The 24,104-nt window shown below is 59.3% G+C and overlaps 1 protein-coding gene across 3 annotated transcripts in view; it reads left to right on the top strand.

The window, feature by feature from the left end:
* Positions 1-24,104, top strand: part of OLFM2 (olfactomedin 2) — an 85,989-nt gene that overhangs the window by 56,766 nt on the left and 5,119 nt on the right. For all 3 annotated transcript variants that reach the window (XM_044995670.1, XM_044995668.1, XM_044995671.1), the window contains exons 3-5: positions 4,468-4,623; positions 18,255-18,474; positions 22,512-22,618. In XM_044995670.1, the coding sequence (XP_044851605.1) occupies positions 4,468-4,623; positions 18,255-18,474; positions 22,512-22,618 (483 nt within the window). The remainder of the gene's footprint in view (positions 1-4,467; positions 4,624-18,254; positions 18,475-22,511; positions 22,619-24,104) is intronic.

Below are 24,104 nucleotides of genomic sequence, written 5' to 3' on the forward strand. Positions count from 1 at the left end.
GCTCGGGTCAGCGGCAGTGTCGGTTTACCGGCAGGGCACAGAGGGAGCTCCGGCATTCGGAATGTGCTACGGGGGAAGTGGGATCTGACCAGCCGAGAGGCACCCAGGGCCATGTAACCTGTTCCTGGCAAGGTGCAATTCTTGACCTTGGCTGGCTAAGGATTAAGAAGAGACGGACACTAGGGTTAACCCCATGTGATGAAGTGGGACAGTTCTTAATGTTTCCTCTGAATACTGTGTGGGTGCCTCAGTTTCCCCTATGCATTAAAAGTCTCCAGTGTGCATAAATAGCCAACACTCTGTCTCCTAGCAACAATGGTCAGGGCCCTTCCTGCTAGAATAGCTAAAGGTGAACAAAGAGATCAGGTGACCTCCTGGCCCGGGAAAGAGACAAAGCCCAGAGAAGGAGGGGCTGGAGGAGGGGGCAGTTTGGAGCTGGCTGGGGACGGGAAGTGAAGTGCAGACGTGGGGGTCTGGCTCGCGGGGCCCCAGAATGGACCCGGCCGAGGGGTCCTGTTCTCTGGACCTACAAGCTCTGTGTTAGACCCTGTTCCTGTCATCGAATAAACCTCTGTCACTGGCTGGCTGAGAGTCACGTCTGACTGCGCAGTGGGGGTGCAGGACCCCGTGGCCCCCCCAGGACCCCGCCTGGGCGGACTCGCTGCGGGAAGCGCACGGAGGGGCCGAGGATGCTGAATGCTCCAAGGAGAGACCCAGGAGGTGAAGCCGTGGGAGCTTCTTGCCCTGCAGACAGGCTGCTCCGAGGGAGAGGAGGCTCCCAGAGTCCTGCCTGGCTTGGTGGGGAGCAGCTCCAGAGCATCGCCCGGGGACTCCGTGCCAGGCACCCACACAGTATTCAGAGAAAACATTAAGAACATTCCCACTTCGTCACACCTGCTTCCCTCTGGACTTGCAGCAGAGACACAGGGCTTGTCTCCACTGCCGTGCGAGCTGTGACTGCAGCACATGCAGCCCCCTGAGCTGCCCTGGACCTAGCTAGCGTGGAAAACAATAGCAGCACAAGCACGCAGCATGAGCGCACAGCCCCGCCTGGGACCCTGAGCCCACACTGGAGCAGTCACACCGCCCGGCTCCTGTTCCCGGAGCTGGCTGGCTCTGAGCTAACTGCACTATGGCTGCCTGTGCTGCATTCACGCCTCTGATTGCAGTGCAGATGTGCCCACGGTGCTAAGCTCGGCACGTTTGCTGGAACGCCGAGACTTTCGCTGCCTTCGGAGGTCTCCCAACCTGCTTTGTCTGGGGGGGCTTGCCCCGAGGTTGGACTCCCGGGGGTCTGGCAGCCTGACAATGCTCCACAGGTGGATGCAGTCTCTGGAGGTTGCGTTGCTTCTCTGCGAGGTGCTGCAGAGAGAGACCTGCCCTCTCTCCCCACATAGGAATCGCCCCCTGGGTTGCTTTACTGCGGTAAATGTTATTAAAAGCTATTAAGTTTTCTAACTGGTCTCAATTCCCCCGTCTGCGGTGGGCAGAGTCCACAAGCAGGCAGTTTTCCTTTTATTTCCTTTCCGCTCTTTATACATTCACACACAAAAAAACGATTAAACTTTTATTATAACTTGCTGCAAAACGGCTCTGAAGCCTTCAGAGGCTGCAGCCGCAGCCGTAAACACCAACAGGGCCCCGTTAATAAATAAATAATCACTGACGGAACGTGGCTGCGTTCTCGTCTCGTTAAGGCACTGAAATAAACTCATTTTAGTGGCGGCAGCAGATGAAATGAAAGAATCAAAGCCCACAAGAAATGTGCACTCGGGTGGTTTAAGAACCAAAGAACAGCTGCAGCCCCTGATCGAAAGACGGGATTTTATACATGAAAGCTGCAAGAAGAGGAGTGTTCTCAGCTAATTGGCAGGGAGGGATCTTCCTGGGGGCCGGCACTAGACCAGGAATCACCTCCTGTTTTGCCTGGGCCAGAGAGCTGCTCTGCCTGCCTCTGGATGGTGCCTCGGACAGAATTCAGCCCCTCCGGCTGGGGTGGAATTTCTGTCCGTCTCTGTGTCTGCAGAGCGCCCGGCACAACAGGCCCCTGGTCTCCCTGGGAGCCTGTAGGGCGACCGTAGCGTGTAACAATTCAGAGCTGTCTTTATTTAGCCTCCTGTAGCTGCTCTGTCCTGGCCTTTGGGAGGAAAGCTGGTGTTCGTTAAATACCCGCTGATGGCTGGGCATTGCTAGCGACCTGGGTGCTGCTCTCCGTGGTAGCAGTCCCCTCAGAGCCCCCTTGTTCAGCGGGTGTTTGTCTGTCCAGAACGAATGCACGGGGGCGATGCGCCAGCCAGGCCGAGACACCACGCGCAGCCAAGTGAGCAAGCAAATTGCATTTGCAAAGATCTTCACACGCGTCTCGTAACAACTGCTCACCCCAGGCTACAGACACTGCTGCAGCGTGTGGCGGGGGAGCGGATGCTCACCACAGCCTGGCAGAGGAAAGCAGGAAAAGAGAGAGCCCAGGGCAGGCAGAGGTTAGGGAAATCAGGCTGCAGCGTGACCCTTCCTCACGGGACACAGAGCTGGAGATCCGCAGCCGGCGCCTGTGTTCTACTGCTGTGCGATTATGGCAAACTTTCCTCTGCCGGGACACTGCTGCATTACGAGTACCCGGTGGGCACAGCACAGGCAGGGGCAAGCCCTTCGGGGGAACTGACCCTGGTCGGCCAAGGCCTCTTCTAAATCCCTAAATGGGACTAGCGTGTGCTCTGGGCCTGGCCTGAGGAGGAGCGGGGCAGGGGGTGGGGGTCTCGGCCTGGCCCGAGCGGGTGTGTGTGTGGGGGAAGGGCTGGCCCGAGGGGCAGCTGGAGGGGGTGTCTCCGCCTGTCCAGAGGGGGTGTCTGGGCCTGGCCCGAGGGGGAGCACTCCTCTGCAGTCCGTTCGCCAGTAGCTACGCCGGCCCCATGTGCTGGGGGCTGCTCACACGCACAGAGTAGACCTGGGTGAAATTTCTCAGACGAATTTTTATTCAGCAAAAAATGCTGTTGTGGTCGACTTGAACTGATTTGTGGCTCTGACATGAAGAGTTTTGGCCACTCGTAGAAGGGCTGCAGGAGGAGGAGATGAGGGGTGGGGTGGGGTGTTGCTCATGATTTCTAGGGGGTTAGGGTGCTCACCTGGGAGGTGGGAGATGCAGGTTGAAATCCTCGCTCTGGAACAGACCCAAAGTCACCAAAAATTCCGCTTCCATTTGACCCAAAGTGAAATGTTTTTTTCCTTTGGTCCGTTCATGGCTGTTCCAGTTGGCGATGCACCCAGCCCTAGTAGGGAGAGCCGGTTCCCTGCCCTAACAAACACACAGGGTGACTAGATAAGACGGACAAAAGAGAAACGGGCCCAGAGAGGCTGGGAATGGAAGGCAGATCAGCTGAGTCTCCATCCAGCACCCTACCTGCTAATTCACGCTCCTGCCTCAGGCACAAGGCTCGCCAGCAGGTTCCAATGCGGTGCCCAGAATCTAAACGTTTATTGAAAAAAAACAAACAATCACAAAGCTTCTGGCTGTAACCCAATTGCCATCCACTCGTTGAGATGAATGGATTGAAACAAACCCCCGTGCGCACACACGCTCCTGGTGCCCTGTGGCTCGGGGTATAACGGGGCCTCATTGTCACTCACCTGGTAACCCCGTTACACGGTGTTGGCAGCACAAACAGGCCTGGTTGTAAGTGAGAATCTGCTCCCACACTGAGTGTGATCAAAAGGAGGAGGGGAGCTGGATGCAGTGAATATGCTCGAATGAGTGACTAATGGCTGCTGATGCTGCCAGGCCAGCTGCTTGCTCGCTTCCCCATCTCTCTGGTGCAGAGAGAAGATGCTTTCTCCTTGCATGCCTGTAATTCATTTAGCACAATCATCTTTTCATTATGGGCAGGAGGTGCAGAGCTGGGAGAGGGCCTCGTTAATTAAACTGAGATCAGGGGAGGGAGCAGGGCGTATCAAATCAATTCTGGCCAACTCTGTGCAGAATCCAAATGGAAAAGTCACCTGCAGCCTTCCCAGGGAAGGCAGAGGAGTGCGGTGCTAATGAGGCATCTCCCTGGAGCGCTGGTATTAAATCAGAGCTTCGTTCTGTTCCTGGGCCCTTATTAATAACACTCGGAACAATTCCGGTGGCCAACTCTTCCCCTGCTCTCAGCAGCACTGAGCTATAATTTGGGATCTATATTGCATGGAGCTGGGTTGTTTTGCATGTTGGGGAAGGAGCTGGACAATCCTGCAGGTGCTGAGCTCCGGGCTTTGGGAAGTAGAAATAGTGCAGAACTTCAGCTTGTGTAGGAGAGAAACCCCCGGGAACAGCGATAAAGGTGACATATGTACCTCGAGAGAGAGAGAGAGCGTGCATGTCCCACGAATGCACTGCGGGCTCTCGCCTGTACTGGTCCCCAGCGCTGCCCTGGGAAGAGGGGCTGCACGTCTCAGGAGAGCCCCTGCTCTTACTGCTCCGTTTTGCTTTTCCAGGTGCAGAACATCTCCCAGTCCATGGAGGTGCTGGACCTGAGAACCTACCGCGACCTGCAGTACGTGCGCAACACGGAGTCCCTCATGAAGGGGCTGGATTCCAGGCTGAAGGTGGCCACTGAAAGCCAGAAAAGCCTGAACACTAAAAGCTTCCAGGTAAACCCTTTGCAGACTCCTATTTGCCAGTGCTCTAGCTGTCTGGTACTGCGGCCCTTGGTGCTATCAGCGCTGTGGTTCTGAGTTACGCCAGGAGTGCCTGGAGCACAGGGATGGGTGCCGCTGTTCTGTGGATACAGCTGAGGATATGGGACAAGAGGCCGGGAGGCGTAAGTGATGCCCAGGCCTCGGTGGGATTTGGCATTGAGGTGGCTTTGAAAGTCCCATTCTGCATCAGCTAGGAGTGCCCAGAGGCACCAACTGCGAGCAGCACCCCGTGGTGCCGGGTGCTGCACAGACACAGTGTGACAGTGCGGTTCTGGCGGGACCCAACTGAGAGTGCCAATTCAGGACCAATTGCTCAAACAGGGCAGTTACAGCCCAAGGCTGGGGGTTTTCCACCTCTAAGGCAAACCAAACCAGCCAGACAAAAAGGACTTTGGTTTCACCCCACTGGCTAACCACAAGTCACACAAGCAATTTCCTTAGACACTCCAGTCTCCCAGTATCACCACCAGTGCCACTCGTCCTGGGGATGAATGGTTATGAAAATCATCACCCCAATAAAAGAAAAAGGTTCTCTCGATTCCAAAAAATCAAGCCCCAGACCCAGGTCAATATACACATCAGATCTTACCCACAAATCACGCTGTTGCCAATCCTTTAGAATCTAAAATCTAAAGGTTTATTCATAAAGGGAAAAAGGTAGAGATGAGAGCTAGAATTGGTTAAATGGAATCAATTACATACTGTAATGGCAAAGTTCTTAGTTCAGGCTTGTAGCAGTGATGGAGTAAACTGCAGGTTTAAATCAAGTCTCTGGAACATCCCCCGCTGGGATGGGTCATCAGTCGTTTGTGCAGAGCTTCAGTTTGTAGCAAAGTCCCTCCAGAGGTACGAAGCAGGATTGAAGACCGGATGGAGATGAGGCATCAGCCTTTTATAGGCTTTTCCAGGTGTAAGAACCTCTTTGTTCTTACTGTGGAAAATTACAGCAAAATGGAGTCTGGAGTCACATGGGCCAGTCCCTGCACTTTGCTGAGTCACAAGGCGGATCTGCCTCCTCTCCATGGGTCAATTGTGTAGCTGATGGTCCTTAATGGGCCATCAAGCAGACCAGGCAGAGCTAACACCAACTTGTCTGGGATGTCTCCCAGAAGCACAGCACAATACAAAATACAGACAGTACAGAGCCAATACTCATAACTTCAACTACAAAATGATACGTACACACAGACAGCACAATCCTAACCAGCAACCCATAGCCTGGTCTTAGACACCTTATATGACCCCCTTTACATAAGATTTGGTGCCACTACAGGACTTTGGTTGCAACCATGTTCTATATGGTCCCAGTTTATATAAAAAACGTCACAGACAGTCCTGCCAATGGACAAGGCAGACTAAGGCCTCGTCAGTGCTCATGTCCTACTGCTCTAACATGCCAGGCACAAACCTCCCTAGGCTCGGTCGGTGCTAGGAATTTAGGGCCGTATAACTGCGTCGCTCAGGGGCGTGAAAAATCCCCCCCCCCCCCAGGAACGTGGTTAAACCTACCTAGCCCCTGGTGTAGACAGTATTCTCCTGTCAGCCTCGCTACCGCCTCTCGGGGGGGTGGGGGGGGGAGTGCCTGCGCCGGTGGGAGACCCCTGCTGTTGGCCGAATGTTGCGGCTTCAAAGGCTGCAGGGGCGCTGCTGTGGCGCGTGAGTGTAGGCAGTTCTGCCCGTGTTAAAAGCACTTATGGTCGTGTCGCTTATTCTGCGCTCTGCTGCCTTATGTGCTTTCCTGGTGGCACAGGCGCCAACTTTCTCCGGCGCCGGTGGGTGCCCCCGCCCCCATCCCAAAGTCCCCACCCTAACTCCGCCCCCTCCCTGTCCCTATTGGATCCCTTCCCCAAATCCCTGCCCCAGCCCCGCCTCTCCCCCCGGCGCCCCTCCCTGGTCAGGTGGGAATGTGCTGGGTGCGTTCTCTGAACGCTGAGTGGGGAGCGCTGGCCTGGGAAGGGGGCAGGGGAGTTTTCTGGGACTGGCTGCGGGGCCCCGACGGGGCTTGGGCTTCCCAACGGGGCTGTGGCCTCCCTGGGGCCCCCAGATGGACCTAACTAAGGGGGGTCCTGTTGTCTGTACCGGCAAGACCTGTCTGGGACTGTGTTCCTGTCGTCCAAATAAACCTTCTGTGTTACTGGCTGGCTGAGCGGCCTGGTGAGTCGCAGGAAGTGGGGTGGGTGCTGGGCCCCGACTCCCCCACACTCCGTGACACCCTTCGTTGGTCCCTGTCTGGCTGGGAGGAGCTGGCTGGGCTGTCTCATCTCGCCACGCGCTGCCGGGCAGGGCAGCTGATTCCAGGATAACGAACAGCCCAGCCGAGGGAGAGGACAGGAGGAAGACGTGGTGGGGGTGTGGGGTAGGGACACACGAGGGAGGGGAAGACGAAGCAGGATCCCAGACGTGTCCATCTGGAGTCCTCGCTGGTACGGCGATGATGGTCCGGTGTCCTCATCAGCAGGCCACTCATCCAGGCTTAAACCGGACAGGCCTGTTTTTGGAGGCCTTTGCCCCTGTCGGGTTCTGGGGGATGCTGTGTTGCAGGACTGTGCATGCACCGGGGCTGGACCCATGCCATCCCAGAAGTACCAGCATGTGCCCCCACAAACCCCGGCCAGGCCCTGGCATGAGGCCTTGTTCCCCCCACAGCACCTCACCCCGGCGCAGGGCCCAGCTCCAGACCCAGGCATCACGTCCTGCTGGGTTTAAGGCCTTTGACTGGCCCACTGCCCGGGGGTGAATTTCACCCCACCTGAGCCGCAGCAACAGAAGGGGAATGCTGCGGAGCGAAGCGTATTCACGTGCCCTTGAGTAGGGAGGCCCACGGATCTCAGTTGACCTGTAATGTGGCTGCGCTGGCCGTGGGCCTGTTCCCATCGCCCACTCCCCAAAGTCAGGCTCCCTGCACCCTCCCACGGCTGGCCTGCCCTAGGCACACCCCTGCCTGCTGCCCCCCGTCTCTGCCGTCTGGAAGGCGGGGGGTCCCACCTAGCTGAGAAGCAGCTAGTGCTGGTCACTCGAGATGACGGGATACAAGGGTAGAGGGAACCTGGAACTGCCCCAGTCTGTGTCCTGTGTGCCTCTGCCAGGAAAGCGTAGGCTTATCGGGCTTGCTAGGTGGAGGAGGCGTCTCCCGCAGAAGGGACGGGAGCTGCCGGGAGTGAGATGCTGGCTGGAAAGTTGTTTTCACATCTCTTCCTCCCTAATGAGGGAGCTTGTGGCATCCTTCCCCAGAGCTGCCACCTGCCTGTTAGCGAGCCACACACATGAATATTTCATCCTGTTTTCTCCCCCGACGGTGCTTTGAACAGTCCTGCTCGGTGGAATCAAAGTGCGGCAGGTACAGACAGACCCTTCAGGAGCCAGTGGTTCTTCCGCAGCAGAGGCGGGTGTCTATTCCACAAGCATCGAAAGCGCTGAAAGGGGACGCGGCAGCCATGTGTGCAGGGGATGCCTTGGGGTTCACCTGCATTTTCATTCCAGCTCGGCTAGAGATGCTCCGACAGCCAACACGTACATTCAGAATTTCCCCCCCTCACCTCGCCCCCCCAGACCTGGCAAACTTCAGCCGGCATCATTAGCAGAGTCGGTGTGCTGAAGGCCGTGAGTTCAATGTTTTCAAAGCAATGCCTGAGTGTGAAAGCCGCCGTTTGGGACCCTGATCAGTGAGCTGCCTTAACGGGATGCTGTGGTAAGTGCGTGTCCCTGGAGATCAACCGGGCCACCCAAAACTACTAGTTGCATGTGAAAATGTCAGTGGTTGAGCTGGCACTAGCTAAGGGAGCAGCTCCTCCGGCTAGTAGCTGTAGTATGTTGTCACTTCCCATGTGCGCTGGAGAGGGACAAAGCCCCTGCTGTGTTCGTGTGGATTATTGAGCCTTCTGGAGACGGTGCCATGGAGCCTGGCATGGCGGGGTCTGGTGAAAGGTGACGGCTTGCCAGCCCCGGGCAGAGCATGGAACAGATTTCACATGGGAGGCGGCAAGGTGAGGTCCCCACCCAAACAGCCCCTCTCTTGGGCTGTCTGCAGTGACCGCCTGTAGAGGAGCTCCGAGAACCATGGACATTACAGATGGAAAGACCCTGCCTTGTCCCATTTCTGCTGGCCAATAGGGGCGTGTTCCCTGTTGCTTATTCTCCCATGGTCTGCGGCCTCCGCCATGCTATTTTCTTTTTCTCTAGCATCTTCTGCATGGCCATTAGCCTTCCCCAGCCTTGCAAATCCCAACTGCAGAAATCAGCATCCACTGCTGGCGTCACAGCGTTAGCAAAAGCGGGCTGCGAAGCTGGAGAGCGTTCCCAGAAGAGCCAGGAGATGGACTCGAGGTCTGAGAAACCTGCCTGACAGCGCAAGGATGATCTGCTTGACTTGCTGAAGAGAAGGTTACAGCGCGGCTTGAGCACGGCCTAGAAGTGCCTATGTGGGGAGGAGATTTCTGATGGCAGACAAGGGCAGAGCAAGAGCCAGTGGCTGGAAGCCGGCACTAGATGAATTCAGCGTAGAACGAAGGCACATGTTTATACCGGTGAGGTGCAGGGGATTCTGGATGACGTGGTCTCGTTAGCCCGCAGGCCACTGGGCGGGAGGCCGGGCTCGTGGGGGTGCTCTCTGGCCCGCAGGAGATCACACTAGACTGGTACGTCTGGGACTGGAGTTAACGCTGCACCTTTACAGGCAAGCCCCTGCCGCTCAGCTCATGCCAGGAGCCCTTGGGTCCTGCCTCCCTCCGCCAGCTCAGCTCAGGAGTCAGCAGAGGAGGCAGGGCCATGGGCGAGTGCCAGGCTGACACCAGGGGAAGGGCCCCGCATTTGCAATTAAAAATAAGTAAACAAACAAATGGGTTTCCCTGCAGCCCCTGGGGAGGAATCTGTGCTGATAAATGACTGCAGCCTCTTCTCCATTCAATCACCTTCCCCCAGCCATGTTTCAGGTGCTCCGGAGCCGCCGCTGGGATTAGAAACCATTTGCTGGGAGTAATGGCTGTTGATTTCTGCAGCAGATGGGGGAGGAACTGTAACCTAGCCAGAGCCACCAGGCAGTGGAGCGGCCAGGAGCTGCAATCTCCCCACTGCAGCTGGGACCGGAGCATAGGGGTCTCTGGAGGCAACTCACCAGCGACCCAGGCATCTGCGTCCAACTGACCCCACATGAGGTGGACTCTGTGCTGATATGGGCGCTGGGAGGTTCCCCAAGCCCCAGGGTCAGAGCCTGCCGGGCCCCTCTGCAGCTTGGGTCTTGTCCTAAAGCCAGAAACCCTAAATAGCCTCCCCACCCCACCCCGCCCCCGGTGCTCTGGGCAGTCCCGTTCCTCAGGCCACTGTGTGTCCAGCCCTTACGCACCTGTCTGTCCCTCTGTCTGTCATCTGGGCCTCCCAGATAGGGTGACCTGATGTCCCGATTTTATAGGGACAGTCCTGATTTTTGGGTCTTTTTCTTACATAGGCTCCTATTACCCCCCCCCGTCCCGATTTTTCACATTTGCTGTCTGGTCGCCCTATTCCCAGATCTGCGTCAAGCCGCACCAGCCTCAGTAACCGTCCGGCCAGCCTGTGAAGGGTGCAGCTAGTGGCAAGAGCGGGGACTGGCAATGGGGAGCCGCTGGGCTCTAATTCGGCTCCAGTGGGGGCCGTGTTGTAGTGGATAAGAGCAAGGCACTTGGAGGCAGGACTCCTGGGTTCTTTTCTGCTCTTTTCCCATGTGACTGTGGGTAAGTAACATGGTGCCTCAGTTTCCCCCTGTAGGGTGGGGATAGGGACTCTGGCCCACCTCCCGGGGCGCGTGAAGAGCCGTTAATTACCCGCAGAGCCCACTGATCCCAGTCCTGGCGGGTGGGGCCCCGAGAAGGCTGCGTGTTGCCAGGCTACGTGGAATGGATGAAACCCTTCCCAGCTGACACCGGGGCCCGGGTGGCTGCTGCCTGCAGCCAAGCAGCCGCACGACCGCCCTCTGCTGCCGCCTCGCGGTTACTGGCACCGGCGCTGCCAGGAGCTGCGGGGAGGGACCGGCTGTTCTGCAGACGGTGCTGAGCAAAGTGGGGCTGGGATTCGCGTGGGCTCTGGGTTAGAGCCGCCGGGGTTAGGAGCTGGAGCCATTCTCCTAGCAAAGCCTGCCAAGCCCCTTTGCCTGGCTGCTGAGACTGGCTGTCCCCAGTGCTGCAGGGCTTGTAGGTACAACCAGGACCCGCCAGCCAGGTCCCTCTGGGGGGCAAGGATCTTAGACCCCAGACCGGGGGTTCCCTGCCTCTTCCCAGCCAGCCCAAAACTGAACCCCCCTCCAGCCCCTCCTTTCTGGCCTTTGTCTCTTTCCCGGGCCAGGAGGTCACCTGATCTCTTTGTTCTCCCCCACCTTTAGCCTCCCCTGGCAGGGGGAAGGGCCTGGGTCATTAGTTACCAGGCGACAGAGTGTCGGCCAGAACTGAGCCCCCCCCCCCCCACGGATATTCAGAGGAAACATTAAGAACGGCCCCTCTTCGTCGCACCCAGCTTCTGGCAAACAGAGGTAGGGACACCATCCCTGCCATCCTGGCTAATGGCCATTGATGGACCTGTCCTCCATGAGCTTACCTAGTTCTTCTCTGAACCCTGTTATAGTCTTGGCCTTCACAACATCCTCTGGCGAGGAGTTCCACAGGTTGACTGTGCACTGTATGAAGAAATACTTCCTTTTGTTTGTTTTAAACCTGCTGCCTATTAGTTTCACTGGGTGACCCCTAGTTCTTGTGTCATTTCCTCCTTCTCATAACAGCTGCTGTTACTAGGGACGTTTGGGGCTGGGAGCCAGCCTCACGGGGTGAGCTCTCTGGCCTGTGTGGTTCAGGGCAGGCTCTGTAATCACAAGGGTTCCTTCTTGGCAGCGAAATCGCCAGCTCTTTGCCAGTAGGTCCTTCCTACCTCCCACGGCTCCACCAAGATCCTGAAACTGACGAACGTTTCCTCTTGCTCAGTGATGCTCCACGGTCCCCCAAGGTGACCCTCTTCCCCCTCACATGTGTGATAAAAACAGGAGGAGGCTGCGCCAAGCGCGTCTGTGTGTGTGTGTGAGAGAGTCGGGAGGGTGACAGGGATACTTGACCTTGCAGGGCTCAGACAGCCCCTTGAGCCCGGCCAGCCGCGGGTTTGAAATTGCAGCGTAGACGTACCCCAAAAGCTCGCCCACCAGGACGCAGGTGCTGTGCCCAGGCTGGAGAACTGCCCCGAGCTGAGCAGCTGGTTCCCGCCAGGGAGTCGCTTGCCGTTTTTCCCCTCACCCCTGCGTCTTGGTTGTGCTCTTGGCTGGCAGGTTTATCACCCTGGTTTCAAAGAGCCGCGCTCCAGGGGCGCGAGTCTCCAGCCTGCCCGCGGCCCGAGACGGAAGGGGAGTAACACGCAGCGCCTCCGGTGCATGGTGTGTGTGTGTGGGGGGGGGGGGGGCTGTTCCCGGGGAGCCCGCGGCATCGCCGAGCAGATGTGCGCCCGGCCGGGGCAGAGGCAGGCCTGTGAGGCGAGGGGGGAGGCAGCTGATGCAGCAGCAGTCACCCACCCTGCGGCACTGAGTCCATGCCGAGCCCGTGCCCTGGCAAGCCCAGAGACGGCACCTGAGGCTGGCATGGAGGGACGGGGGTGTCTGCTTCTGTCCACAGCATTTGGGCACAATGAGGCCTCTGTGGAGCAGCCCAGGGTGAGTGACGCGAACCTCGGGCAATGGCCTGGAATTGCAGCTTCTGGACTGTCAATGGGGAGCTCAGGGACAGGCCCCTCCTTCCCCCCCCAGCCTCGTGCCTGGCGGGAGCTTTGCTCGGCTGCTCCCTGAAGCACCAGCATGTGCCCCGAAGCCTTTCTCCAGCCCTGGGGTTCCCAGCAGCTCCCCAGCTCTGCAGCAGTTAAACCATCTCTGCTGCCGTCCACGGGCTCCTGGCATCGCAGGAGGCAGCACGTTCCCTTGGGTGGGGCCCTGCAAAGGGACTCGGGCGCCTGGGTTCCATTCCTGGCTCTGCTGGTGACCTTGGCGAGTCACTGCCTCCCTCCATGCTCTTTGGCACAGGGACTGTCTCTCTTTCTCCGTCGGCGCAGCGCCTGGCACGCTGGGGCCCTGACCTCGGTTGACGTGTCCGTGTAGCACCACAGAGTCCAGGGCTCTGACTGTCCCCTTGAGAGCTCAGCGTGTTCTGGAAGCGCCTGTCTCCATAGGCCGGGTCTGGACACAGGGTTCCTGCTGGTTTCAATGGGGGTTGTGTCTGTGCTGGGATGCAGGGTCTCAGGGTTGGCCGCGTGGGGGTGGAGTGCCAAGGAGTTAACCCGCAGGACGGAGTCCCTCGCTCCCTCCCCCGGCCCCGGCTCTTGCTGTGAATGTTGACTCCCACGGGGTGGCAATTAATTCTCAGGGCTGCTGGCTGCCTGCAGAGCCCAGCCTGGGTTTTTCCACTCGCAGAGGGACATTCGGCTGGGAGCCTGACTCATTCCCACCTCCAGCGCTAAGCACCGCTCAGCTGCAGCCGTCTGCATTTAGCTCCATGGCGGATTCATCCCGTCAATCTGGACAGTGATTTTGGTCACTGGCTTTATCTCCCCTAGTCGAAGGGTATTTTTGCGTGATTTCAAGTCAGGCATCGTTGTGCATCCAGATCACAGCCACATGCACACACCCAGTGCTATTGCATTGCCCCCTCCTCACTGCACGTGCACACACACACACACACACACACACACACGCACGCACACCCCTCTCTCCCCCCGCCTGTCCCTGAGGCGGGATCCGGGCACCTCAGCTCGTTCCAGGGCCTTCTCTTTCACACTCTCCACTCCAGCAGCCGTCATAAAAAATGCAGCAGCAATTACTGTGCCGGCTTTCCGGAGCTCGGCGTGGTGTCGCTGTGTGCAGCCAGCCCTGCCCAGGATGCAGCGCAGGCCTGTCAGGTGCAGGGAGCTGGGGAGGCCAGAGGAAACGATAGAGGCCAGCAGCAGGGAGGACTTGTGCAGTGTCTCGCCGCCGGCTTGGGACGGCTGAGACCATGGAACTATGCGGGGGGGGGGGGGGGCGGCACGCAGCAGCACGCAGCAGCGTCTGGACTCAGAGAAGCAGTGAGGACTAGCAAGCCCGTGGCCCTGGGGCCCGATTCCCCTCCCTCTCACCCCCGGTAACACCACTGTTCTCCTGGGGTCGTTGGGAGGGGCAGGAGCAGGACCGTCCCCCGAGTGCAGACGGGCTCATGGGAGCATCTTGGCTGGCTGCGTAGTGCAGGCCAGAGCTCCCCTCCCATGGGCTAGCACAGATCCTGTAGCCAGCCACCAAAGGCCAGATTCTCCGGTGCCCAGCACCTTGTGCCGCTGCTTATACCAGCGCAGAGGGAGTGCAGATCATTGCTGCTCTGATCTGCTTTGCACTGGTGTAAACGGGGAAGGGCAGCGAGCAGCTCGGGCCCCGCAGTCTGACGGGAAAGGGAGCCGGCTTTTCCTGGCTGAGTGCGTTTCCCGCACCCACTCAGCTTGGAGCGTGCGAAAAGCGGTCGTGCAGAGACAGCGGTGCGGGCGGCAGCCTGGGCTCCCCACTGCGAGCGTAGCGAGGGTTGTGGATGAGGTCGTGCTTGGGCAGCCGCCCTGGCCTGCCGCCCGCACTGCCGTGGTTGCACTAGCGCCCGTGGGTCTCTCTGAGCCGGCCACTGCTCCCCTCCAGCTGCCGGGCAGACAGCGGTGTCAATGGAGCCCCTGCCCCAAGGCCAGTCGAAATACGGGTGCAAGTGAGCCAAGTAAAGCGTCCATGGATTCATCGCATCCGTTAGTAAAACTCTGCCGGGGTTAACTCCTCCCCTCGTGTCCATTGCTGTCGGGCCTCAGCTTCCAGCCCCGGGATTCTGGTCTGTCTTTGTCTGCTGGGTTCCATTGCCCTGTGCTACGGGGATCTTCTCCTCATGGAGGCTTCTGGGGCCAAGTCACCTCTTCACCATCTCTTGTTGGAAGCTGTCTCCAGACCTTGGCCAACGCTGCTGGTGGTTCACCAGCCATGTGCTCTGGGAGGTGCTGAGTTTCTTCGATTTTTAGGGCCAGAAAGGATCATTCGGATCACCTAGTCAGAGCTCCTGCGGGACACAGGACATAGAATTTCCCCGTGTGGTTTATGTACCCAGCCCGTATCTTGTGGTTGAGCTAGCGTGGATTTTTCCGAAAGAACCATCCAGGCCGAGTGGGTCCAACACTGACTCTGACTCCCTTTGTGACCTTGGGTGAGCCCCTTCTCCCCTGTACCACAGAGACAGCAACACAGATTGCAGAAGATTAATTAGCTCATATTCACCGACTGCTTGGAAGATGCAAAGTGCTAAGTATTGTAATTATTATTAATTTCTAACCCAGGGGCCGGAACCTGCCTCTGGCATATTAATGAGCCCTTAACGATGGTGCCAGAGCTCTGTCATCATTATCATGCCTGAGGTAAACAGCGCACAGGCCTCTTGATCTTCATTGGGAGGTGAGAGAGGGACTGCGGAGAGCAGGAGAGCTGCAGGGATTCTGTGTCACAGGAGCCAGGAGTGCAGGGTAGCCACCAGGGAGGCTGGGGGTTCAGAGAGGGAGTCGGCCAGAGCGGGGAGGGGTTGGGGGGATGTGAGGCCGTGGAACCCTCCTGTGTGCTGAGCCTAGCAGGAGGCATCCAGGCCTTGTCCTGATCCCGTCCGCTCGGGGTGAATTTCACCCCTGGGAAAGGTTAAGACCTAAGCCCATCTGGCCAGCGCTGCAAAGGAGGTCAGCGTATGTGGGGCCGAGCTCTTCATCTGGCCAGAAGAGTCTTATTTCATCAGCATCGTACTTCCCCTTCACTGGAACCGATTCCTGATTGACTAACCCCAAGCCAGCATCAGCCTGGTGTGAAACAAAGGGCGTGCGTCCACACGGCCTTTTGTGTCAGTTTAACCAAATCAGTTCAGAATCACACTGAATGTGAAACTGGTGCAATTTTCTCATATAGGCAAACTCTTAGACTGTGATTTTTTCAGGGCAGGGATTGTCTGCAGCGCCCGGTGCGACGGGGCCCTGATCTCGGTCGCTGTGTGTCTGGGCAGCGCCCAGCCCGACGGGGCCCTGATCTCGGTTGCTGTGTGTCTGGGCGGCGCCCGGCCCGATGTGGCCCCGATCTCGGTTGCTCTGTGTCTGGGCGGCGCCCGGCGCGACGGGGCCCCAATCTCGATCGCTCTGTGTCTGGGCAGCGCCCGGCCCGACGGGGCCCTGATCTCGGTTGCTGTGTGTCTGGGCAGCGCCCGGCCCGATGTGGCCCCGATCTCGGTTGCTCTGTGTCTGGGCGGCGCCCGGCGCGACGGGGCCCCAATCTCGATCGCTGTGTGTCTGGGCAGCGCCCGGCCCGACGGGGCCCTGATCTCGGTTGCTGTGTGTCTGGGCAGCGCCCGGCCCGATGTGGCCCCGATCTCGGTCGCTGTGTGTCTGGGCAGCACCTGGCGCAACGGGGCCCCGATCTCGGTTGCTGTGTGTCTGGGCGGCGCCCGGCGCGACGGGGCCCCGATCTCGGTCGCTGTGTGTCTGGGCGGCGCCCAGCGCAACAGGCCCCCCACCGGAAAAACTGGTCAGGGACATGCCAGCTTTGGGGGTGATCCAGCCGTCTTCCAGCCCCTGGGCCTCCCCAGTGGTGCTGGTCCCCAAGAAGGACGGGTCGATCCGGTTCTGCGTGGACTATCGAAAGCTCAATGCCATCACCGTATCTGATGCCTACCCCATGCCCAGGCCTGATGAGCTCCTGGACAAGCTGGGAGGCGCTCGGTACCTCACCACCATGGATCTTACCAAGGGCTACTGGCAAGTGCCGCTGGACACAGATGCTAGGCTGAAATCGGCCTTTATCACCCACCTGGGGCTTTACGAGTTTCTGACCCTGCCCTTCGGCCTCAAGGGAGCGCCGGCCACCTTCCAGCGCCTGGTGGATCAGCTACTGAGGGGGATGGAGAGTTTTGCTGTGGCGTATATTGATGACATCTGCGTCTTCAGCCAGACCTGGGAGGATCACGTGTTCCAGGTTAGACAAGTGCTGGACCGACTCCGGGAGGCTGGGTTAACCGTAAAGGCTGAGAAGTGCAAGGTGGGGATGGCTGAAGTATCTTACCTGGGCCATCGGGTGGGGAGCGGCTTCCTAAAGCCGGAACCAGCCAAGGTGGAGGTGATCAGAGACTGGTCCGTTCCCCAGACCAAAAAGCAGGTCCAGGCCTTTATCGGGATGGCGGGGTATTATCGAAGGTTCGTGCCCCACTTTAGTGCCATAGCCGCCCCCATCACTGAGCTGTGCAAGAAGGGGAAGCCGGACAAGGTGGTCTGGACCGAGCAGTGCCAGCAGGCTCTCCAGGCGCTGAAGGAGGCTCTGCTCAGTGACCCAGTTCAGGCAAATCCAGACTTTGACAAGCCCTTTATGGTGTTCACCGACGCCTCAGACACGGGCCTGGGGGCGGTGTTAATGCAGGAGGATGAAAAGTGGGAGAGACACCCCATCGTGTACCTGAGCAAGAAGTGGCTACCCCGGGAGCAGAACTACGCGGCCATCGAGAAGGAATGCCTGGCCATGGTGTGGGCCCTGAAGAAACTGGAGCCATATCTCTTTGGGCGCCACTTCACCGTGTACACCGACCACTCTCCCCTGACCTGGCTGCACCAGATGAAAGGAGCCAACGCCAAGCTCCTGAGGTGGAGCCTGCTCCTGCAGGACTATGACATGGACGTGGTCCACGTGAAGGGAAGTGCCAACCTGATAGCGGACGCGCTGTCCCGGAGAGGGGGCCCCGAACTTCCCCGGGTCACTGGGCAGAGTGACCCCGCTCAGTTCAGTCTCGGAGGGGGGAGAGATGTGATGGAGCAGGGGCTGTCTGTGTTGGGGTTGGGAGAGCCGGGGAGGATTTTAGGTGAGGGACAGGACCTGAGCCTGTAACCTGAGCTAGTTGGGGGGATGGGGGGAGGTCAACACCTCTGCCCGGGAAGCCAGACAAAGGAGAGAGCCGAGTGGAGAGGGGGGGCCAGTTTCGGTTTGCGGCTGGGTGGTGGGAGTTCAGGGGGTCCTAGGCTGGGATCCAAGCACCCTGAACCCCAGAAGGGCCAGATTGAGAGGTTCCCAGCTCTGGCCAGGAGCTCTGCTGTAGCCTGTGCTCCTGTGTCCAATAAACCTTCTGCTTTACTGGCTGGCTGAGAGTCACTGGGAGTCCCAGGAAGAGGGGTGCAGGGCTGGACTCCCCCACACTCCGTGACAGGCCCCCATCTCGGTCGCCGTGTGTCTGGCCGGTGCCCGGCACGACGGGCCCCCAATCTCGGTCGCCGTGTGTCTGGGCAGCGCCTGGCACGGTGGAGCTGGGATGTGGGGTGACCAGGCACTAGTGACCTACACGTACTTTAAGTCCTGTCTGGGGGCTAAAACTTGAAGGCTAGTAAGGGATGTTGGAAACCTTTGGTGCTGGCGCTGGCCGGGAAGCAGAGGCAGCCGGGCGGGCGGTAGGTAGGGGGAGTGTCTGTGTGTGGGGGGGGCAGGGGGGTGAGTGATGTCTGTCCAAAGGGGGCACAGGGAGAGGGGCCTGGCTGCTGTTGGGAGGTTGCATTTTTCACTTCACTGATTCCTCTGGCCACGTTGACAGGAGCTGAAGGACAAAATGACGGAGCTGCTGCCTCTGATCCCCGTCCTGGATCAATACAAAGCGGACACGAAAATGATCGTGCAGCTGAAGGAGGAGGTGAGGAACGTCTCGGGGAGCTTGCTGGCAATCCAGGAGGAGATGGGCGCGTATGACTATGAGGAGCTGCAGCAGAGGGTGCTGGTCCTGGAGGCCCGGTTACATGCCTGTATGCAGAAATTGGGTATGGAACGCAGCCGCCTTCCCCTCCTTTTCCTTCCTTTCTCTCGCACGTGCCTGGGGCAGCACCCAGGGGCTCCCCTCTCTGCTTCGCAAAGGGCTCACACGCTGAGTGTGCCACTCCGTCGCGGGCCAAGAGGGAGGGCTCTGGGGGGTGGCATGAAAGTGCCTCTTTCACGTCCATTGGGTGTGGTTCCGCTTGCTGAGTGAGCACAGGGTTCCCTGTCTGGGTCTGGCTAATCTCACTCCCTGCATTGTTTCTACACACAGGGGAATGGGGTCTAGGGGTTAGAGCAGGGGGGCTGGGAGCCAGGACTCCTGGGTTCTCTCCCCAGCTCTAGGAGGGGAGCTGGGGGGCTGGGAGCCCGAACTCCTGGGTTCTCTGCCCACCTCTGGGAGGGAAGCAGGGTCTGGTGGGTTAGAGCCGGGGGGAGCTGGGAGCCAGGACTCCTGGGTTCTCTGCCCACCTCTGGGAGGGAAGCAGGGTCTGGTGGGTTAGAGCCGGGGGGAGCTGGGAGCCAGGACTCCTGGGTTCTCTGCCCACCTCTGGGAGGGAAGCAGGGTCTGATGGGTTAGAGCAGGGGGCCTGGGAGTCAGGACTCCTGGGTTCTCTGCCCACCTCTGGGAGGGAAGCAGGGTCTGGTGGGTTAGAGCTGGGGGGGGGCTGGGAGCCAGGACTCCTGGGTTCTCTGCCCACCTCTGGGAGGGAAGCAGGGTCTGGTGGGTTAGAGCCGGGGGGGGGCTGGGAGCCAGGACTCCTGGGTTCTCTGCCCACCTCTGGGAGGGAAGCAGGGTCCGATGGGTTAGAGCCGGGGGGGGCGGGGAGCCAGGACTCCTGGGTTCTCTCCCAGCTGTGGGAGGGAAGCAGGGTCTGGGGTGTTGGAGCAGGTAGAGGTGCTGCCAGCTGCTGAGGAAGGTGATGCAGGTTTCTGAGTCTGGTTCCAGGAGCCCAGCCCCAGTGACCGGTGTCTGGGGACGCTCAGGGTCCTCTCTCGCTTTTGGACACCAGGGCCAGACTAGGAGGGTGACGGGAATTCCCCTGGGCCCCCACAGCAAAGGGCGCCGGGAGGGCCAGCTCCCATTGCAAAGCGCCTGGGACGGTGTCACCCTCATGCCATCTTTATTGTGGCTGAACTGGCAGCTGATTCGCTCCCACGTGCTCCTGGCTGGGGTTCAGCCGGGGTCCAGGGGACAGACATCCCGCCAGGCTGGGGTGGTGGGCTCGCCACTGCACGCTGGAGAGAGGCCAGTGCTAGGGGACTGCCGCCAGGCAGCCGGGTTAGACTCCGCAGAGGGCATGTGCACAGCGAGCTGCTGGAAGCACCAGCCCGGGGCAGACTGGGGCCCATCCAGCCAGGGTCCCATCTCCAGCAGTGTCAGAAGTTGTATGGAGCCCTGCAGGAGGCAGTGATGGGATAATCTGCCCTCCTGACCCCCAATCGTTATACCCTGAAGCAGGAACTTTTCCAGAACACCTGCTTGTTTCGTGGATAGTCTCTGCATCCTATGAATGTCCAACCCTTTTGTGAGCCCTGCTGAACTCTGTGTCAGCGACACCTTGTGGCAGAGAGTTCCACTGGCCAACAGAAACTGTGTTTCCTTCTCACCACCTTTGAACTTGCCACCTTCCTGTTTCGCTGACCGTCCCTTAGCTGTGAGATCGGGAGAACAGAAGATCCAGCTGAGCCTTGGCCTGGAAGACGACTCTATTGTACGGGGTCGGCCCGTGCTGAGAGCAGCCCAGCGTTTATTCCTGCAGTGTTATTTGCATCACCGTGACACCACGGGACCATCCCTTCCCGCCTGAGCATCCAATGGCCGTGGCAGGGGGCAGGCACAGAGAGTGGAAGCAATGGGCCCCAGCTCACCCAGCAGACAAGAGACCCAGGTCTCCTGCCTCCCGCTCGGGGAAGGTGCGTTCCCTGCCCCCCCGAGCACTTTCCCTGGGCCAGAGCAGCCTGCGATGAGAGCCGGGAGGAGAATTGCTCAAGGAGGGGCCTGTAAACTCCATTTCTCTTCTGTAAGCGGGGGCGCCGTGTTCCCCATGAAGCAGGGGCAGCCCTTGCAGACGGCTGCCCAGCTCTGCCGGGCTGCCTGGCTCTCCCCTCTCCGCTTTGGGTCGCCGCTTGCCCTCCGAGGCGGGCTGAGAACAGCTGCTTTTCACCTGTCTCATTGTCCAGGAGACCAGCCCACGGGCTGTACAAGCTACAGATCCAAATACGTCAGTAGCCAAGGGCTGCAGGTGCTTCGGCTGGGCTGGGCTGCCCTTGGGACGCCGCCCTGAGGCCTGGTTCGCGAGACAGAGGCAGTTTGCGGGTAGGACTCGCTGCTCTGCTCGCTCCCTGCTGCCAACCCCTTGTCTGGATGCAGGCGGCAGATGCTGGGAGCTGTCCCAGTGCAGCCAGGCGTCCACGGGGCTGGTTCGCCGCTCTGCTGAGCCCTTTCGAGTGCTAATGCTTAGACCCCGGGGCCTGATTCCCTGGTGCCTGTGCAGAGCAAGGGCGGAACGGGATTGTTTTGTGCCTGCTCTGCGCTGGCACCAGGGATCGGCTGCCCCAGTGCAGAGCCAGAGGGAATCAGGACGTTTTCCTTAACACTCCCCCACTCCCCTGGCATCTGCCCTGCTGAGCTTCCCCAGTGAACCCAGGGGTGTGATGAGCCAGCGTGTTGCTGGGCTGGGAAGCGGGAGAACTGGGTTCTCTGGGGCCGAGTCTGTCCCTCGCTCTCTGTCCGTGCAGCACCTTGGGCATGGTTGGCTCTGTGCCGCACTTGGCACGGTTGATGCCATGATCTCGGTCAGGGCCTGGGCAGCGCCCGGCACAGCAGGGCTCCAGTCTCTGCTTTAATATTGTAATAACGGGGGAGGCAGGACTCAGCTGCTTTCCCCCAGCCCTGCTCTGGCTCGGTAGCTACTGGCGCTGCACCGGAGTGGGGGGAGCTGTGCACAGGGCAGGGGAAGGTTGGGCACAAGGCTCCAGGTGTTGACGAATTAGCCGAAGCAAAGTGGTATTTGCATGTGGGATTTTCAGCTGATCTTGCTGGTGTTTTCTGGAGGTTTCCTGCATCGCCTGTTGAGGCCCTTGGGCCTGCTTCCTTCTGAGCTGCGGTTTTAGGGTTTGATTTCCTCACCAGGCAGAACAAAATCTGGGATCCAGCTCTCAGCTGGGTCAGTGACAATGGAGAGGGACCCGGATTGTAATTACACCTGTGTGAATCCGGTTACTCCAGATCCACACTGGATTAACTGAGATCAGGCTCCAGGCCACAAAGCCCCAGGAAGGTCACTGCTTTGCCTGGACGTGAATCCCAGGGGTCAGGATCGACTGGGAGAGCGAGGAGCCTTGTACAGACATCAGCCTCCGCTGGCCGGAATCGACAGCGCCCCCTCAAAGGCACCGGGGCTCCAGTAACTGACACTCGCTGAAGATGGGGCTGACTCAAACCAGTTCCTGTCTAGCTCTGTCCTGGGATTGGGGGGTCCTTGTGGAGATGGGGGTGCCTTCCCCCCGCAGTCGCACTGCTTAACAGAAATCAGGGTTGAAAGGGATTCAGTTACACTGGTGCAAACGCCTGCGCTGCCGCCCTCCCGCCGATTTCACCCTGTGTGCTAGAGCCGCGCGCATGCTGGGGAGGTGTCGGGTTCACACAGACCCAGGGCAGCCGGCTGCAATCAGAGGCAGAGCACCCAGTGTGACGAGCCTGATGTAAGAACACACCGCTAGCCTTGCTGTGCGGCTGGACGCTGCTGCTGCCATGGGTGGGACGAACGTTTCCCTCCCCCCCCCCACCGCGCCCGGTTCTGGGGAGGGACAGGAGCAGCATCTGCCTGGCTTGGGGAGGCACCCGCCGGCTGGCTGTCGGTAGGGGACGTTCTCGAAGCACGGCACAGCCCGGACAGGAGGTTGCCGAGCATGGAGGGGTCTCTGTCACTGCAGTCTCAGCCACCTCCCGTGCACCCCGCTCTGCCCCCCACTGATCCCTGCCCCCCTCAGCGGTTGGGCAGGTTTCTCGCCTGTAACCGTTCTCTCTGTCCTGCCGCAGGCTGCGGGAAGCTGACGGGCGTCAGTAACCCCATCACCGTCCGGGCGTCGGGATCCCGGTTCGGATCGTGGATGACCGACACCATGGCTCCCAGCGCCGACAGCAGGGTGAGTGCCGAGGGCTTGTGCTGGCGGGTGGGGGCCGGGGAGGAGTCCGGGGGCTGCCTCACCTTCCCATGGCTTCTCTCCCCTTGCATCACTCTGCAAAGCCTCAGTCGGCTGCAGGCCAAGGCTTCCGTGGCCGTTTTGGGTGCACACCGTGGAGGAAGGGGTCTGATCTCCAGCCCCCAAGAAGTGCCCAGCACCCGCAGTCGGGACCAGATCTCTCAGCTCCTGACACGCCACTGGAGGCAGAGTTTTCCCAGGAGCTCAGCACCCAGCGTGGATCTGCCGTGCTGGGTGCGTCAGACAACCTGGCCACTTGTTCCGGTGCCTAATGCAGCGGTTCTCAGACGTTTGTACTGGTGACCCCTTTCACCCAGCCAGCCTGCGTGTGCGACCCCCTTATGAAGTAAAAACACGTTTTTTTAATTTAACTCTGTTATAAATGCTAGAGATGGAGGCTGACAGCTTGTGACCCCCCCCCATGTAATAACCTCATGACCCCCTGAGGGGTCACGACCCCCAGTTTGAAACCCCCTGGCCTAAAGGATTGCTGGCCCCGATCCTGGACAAGGAGCCCTTGTGAAAATTCCAGCCCCGCTCTGTCTATTTCCATGCCCAGGGCCAGTCCAGCCTTTAATCCAGGCAATAGGAAACACGCACCCCTTAAAAAACGCCTGTAACCGTGGCCAGAGGAGATGAGCCTGGCGGGGCGGGAGTGATGCTCAGCCAGCTCCGAAATCAGGCACACCAGGCATTTCTATCATGGTGCCGCTTTAGCTCTTAAAACGTCGCCAAGCGTTCGATCTGCAGAAAGAGCAAGAACCCGTTTAACATGGCAGACTGAGGGGGGGAGGGTTAATAAAACTCCGTGAAACACCCGTAGAGGTGCAGCGTCTTCATCCTGCAGAGCTCAGCGTCTCAGTGCAGCGAGCCCAGCAGAGCTCGAGAGAGAGGCAATTACTAGTGTAAAGAAATCCCGGTCCCCGTGAGATGCCAGCCCGTTTCTGCAGCCCAGCACCCCAGCTTTTCTGCCAGCAGTGCCAGGGCCGCACGCTGGAGCATATTAACAATGCGGAGCAGAAGCAGAGGCTCCTGTTTCTAATTCCACATCTCGCTCATTAATTGTCTTTCTGCTGCACATCCTGCAAACAGTGTTGGGTGCCCCCTAGCAGCGTGTTCCACGTGTGTAGCCGGAGAGTGAGCCTGTTGCCTGGAGTAACCTCTGGCCACACGTTGGTACAAAGCGGGTTAGACCCTCTGCTGGCGTCACCTGGCAGCGGCTGAGGGTCTGGGAGCGACCTGGAACAGGTCTCGGGAGTTGGGAGAAAGCGTCCTAGGAAGGGGGTGGGGACAGGGAAGCGTGCTGCATGCCCCCCGGCGATGGTGTCTTGAAGCCTAAAGATATCCTAGGCCTTGTCGACTTGGAAACTGGAGCCAGACTGACGCCAACGGCTGCAGCTCGCGCCGTGAGTTCAGTGCAGGATCATGT

The sequence above is a fragment of the Mauremys mutica genome, chromosome 20 (genome assembly GCF_020497125.1).
Source record: "Mauremys mutica isolate MM-2020 ecotype Southern chromosome 20, ASM2049712v1, whole genome shotgun sequence".
NCBI classification, from domain to species: domain Eukaryota; kingdom Metazoa; phylum Chordata; order Testudines; family Geoemydidae; genus Mauremys; species Mauremys mutica.